Source organism: Zonotrichia leucophrys, unplaced genomic scaffold (genome assembly GCF_028769735.1).
Source record: "Zonotrichia leucophrys gambelii isolate GWCS_2022_RI unplaced genomic scaffold, RI_Zleu_2.0 Scaffold_435_42480, whole genome shotgun sequence".
NCBI classification, from domain to species: Eukaryota; Metazoa; Chordata; class Aves; order Passeriformes; family Passerellidae; genus Zonotrichia; species Zonotrichia leucophrys.
Genome location: NW_026992640.1, coordinates 1 through 2,380, shown reverse-complemented (window position 1 = coordinate 2,380; position 2,380 = coordinate 1). Strand labels below are relative to the sequence as shown.

The 2,380-nt window shown below is 53.7% G+C and overlaps 1 protein-coding gene across 1 annotated transcript; it reads right to left on the bottom strand.

Annotated features, from left to right (window-relative positions):
* Positions 1-298: 298 nt before the first annotated feature.
* On the bottom strand, positions 299-1,231 carry LOC135441701 (olfactory receptor 14C36-like). Its single transcript, XM_064701247.1, has one exon. The coding sequence runs from the start codon at positions 1,229-1,231 to the stop codon at positions 299-301; it is 933 nt and encodes a 310-aa protein (XP_064557317.1).
* Positions 1,232-2,380: the final 1,149 nt, after the last annotated feature.

Sequence of the window (2,380 nt, the reverse complement as noted above, 5' to 3'; positions counted from 1 at the left end):
ACAGACATTGCTGCTGCAGCTCCAGAGAAGGCAACAAAAGGGGTGTCTCTGGTGAAAACTCTGCTCGGAGAGCCTTTATTCTGTCTGAAGCCACTGAGAGTGCAGCTCTTCATTGACACAGTCTGAGGCCACCGTGATGGTTGAGAGAAACAAAATGAGAAATGGCACAAACACTTACCTTCCTTTGTTGTAAATAATAAAATCCTAAAACGAAAGACAAGAACATATCAATAACCAAACCCAAGTACTATCAAAGATGACTTTTATTACATGAGATTTGCGGAAATTGGCCAGCAGTTTAAAGTTTCTGTAACTGTCTATCCATCAGTGTCCACACTGCAGCCTTGAGCTCCTGGTTCCTCAGGCTGTAGATGAGGGGATTCAGGGCTGGAGGCACCACCGAGTACAGAACTGACAGGGCCAGATCCAGGGATGGGGAGGAGATGGAGGAGGGCTTCAGGTAGGAAAATGTGGCAGTGGTGACAAAGAGGGAGACCACGGCCAGGTGAGGGAGGCAGGTGGAAAAGGCTTTGTGCCTTCCCTGCTCAGAGGGGATCCTCAGCACAGCCCTGAAGATCTGCACATAGGAGAAAACAATGAACACAAAACAGCCTAAAGCTAAAGAGGCAGCAACCAATGAAATCCACATATTTCTGAAGTTGGAGTGTGAGCAGGAGAGCTTGAGGATCTGGGGCACCTCACAGAAGAACTGGTCCAGGACATTGCCAAGGCACAGGGGCAGGGAAAATGTATTGGCTGTGTGCAGCAGAGCATAGAGAAAGGCACTGGCCCAGGCAGCTGCTGCCATGTAGGCACAAGCTCTGCTGCCCAGGAGGGTCCCGTGGTGCAGGGGTTTGCAGATGGACACGTAGCGGTCATAGCACATGACGGTCAGGAGGGAAAACTCTGATGACATAGAAAAAAGAAAGAACAAAAGCTGTGCAGCACATCCTTCATAGGAGATGTCCCTGGTGTCCCAGAGGGAATTGTGCATGGCTTTGGGGACAGTGGTGCAGATGGAGCCCAGGTCAGCGAGGGCCAGGTTGAGCAGGAAGAAGAACATGGGCGTGTGCAGGTGGTGGCCGCAGGCTATGGCGCTGATGATGAGGCCGTTGCCCAGGAGGGCAGCCAGGGAGATGCCCAGCAAGAGGCAGAAGTGCAGGAGCTGCAGCTGCCACGTGTCTGCCAATGCCAGCAGGAGGAAGTGCCTGATGGAACTGCTGTTGGACATTCCTTCACTCTGGCCATGGTGGACTGTTGAAACAAGACATTCACAAGCCGGGACAAATTTCCTTGAGTCAATCCTTTTGTATTTTGTTGCACATTCACTAAAAATTACTTTTCTTTCTTTGGGGAAATTTCACTTAGTTTTGGCGGGTTTTTTTTCTAAGTTTGGGTTTGTGCTTCTGAGTTATTGCCTGATCTTCAGCATTACTCTCATCCTGAACACATTGGAGCCCAGAGGGAAAACAGGATTCCCTGTGCCCCAGTGCAGTCAGACCTGCTGGTGTCACACAGGTGCCCTTTGATCAGTATACCTCTCTCTAGTTCAGCATGATTGCACTTCAAACATCCTTGAAAATAAAGTGGACATTTGACGGTTCCAGTTTCATTGTCAACATCTCTAAATTTTTCTTTTTCCTTCTGCAGCTGGACAGGGAGGGATACCAAGGGTCGGTCTGGCTCTCTGCATCCTGGAGTTGTGCCTACTGGGAGCTGTTCCTCTCTATCCAAGCCTTGTCCCTGCCAGTGCTGCCAGAACGCAGCCCAGCCCTGGGGGCTCAGCTCAGCCCTGCAGACCCCTCCCAGCACAGGGACCTGCCCAGGGACATCTCCCTGGCACCAGGGCCTTAAGGGCAGGGCAGACAAACAAAATGCTGCAAGCCAAGGCACTGCTGCTGCTGTCTGTAGGGAGAGGAGGCTGAGGAGGCTCCTTCTGAGGGAGATCTGAGGCCCATCTGCTGATGCCCAGAGTGACAGTGCAGGAGTCTCAGAGACACAACCAAAGCTGACAGCCCCTTTCCCTTCCCTTCAGGAGAAAACTGAGGGCAACCCTGGCCATGCAGCACCATCTCCAGAGCAGGAGGAATCTGCCCTGATGGGGGTGGCTCCTTCCACCTCCAACTTCTTCCCTGCAGCGTCCATGGGGAGCTGCCAGGCAGGCTGAGAGCTGCCCCTGGCAGGTGGCACATGCCCTGGGCTGGCCAAGAGCCCTGAGGGCTGCAGGAGCTGCTCTGCAGGACAGCCCTGGGCAGTCCTGGCTGCAGCCCCAGCTTCAGCCCCTGCAGCCATCCTTGGCCGCAGGAGCCGTCCTGCCCTGTCCCTCTGACAGTGCCCAGGGCAGCCCCGCTCTGCAGCACATCCTCCTCCTGCTCCTGTG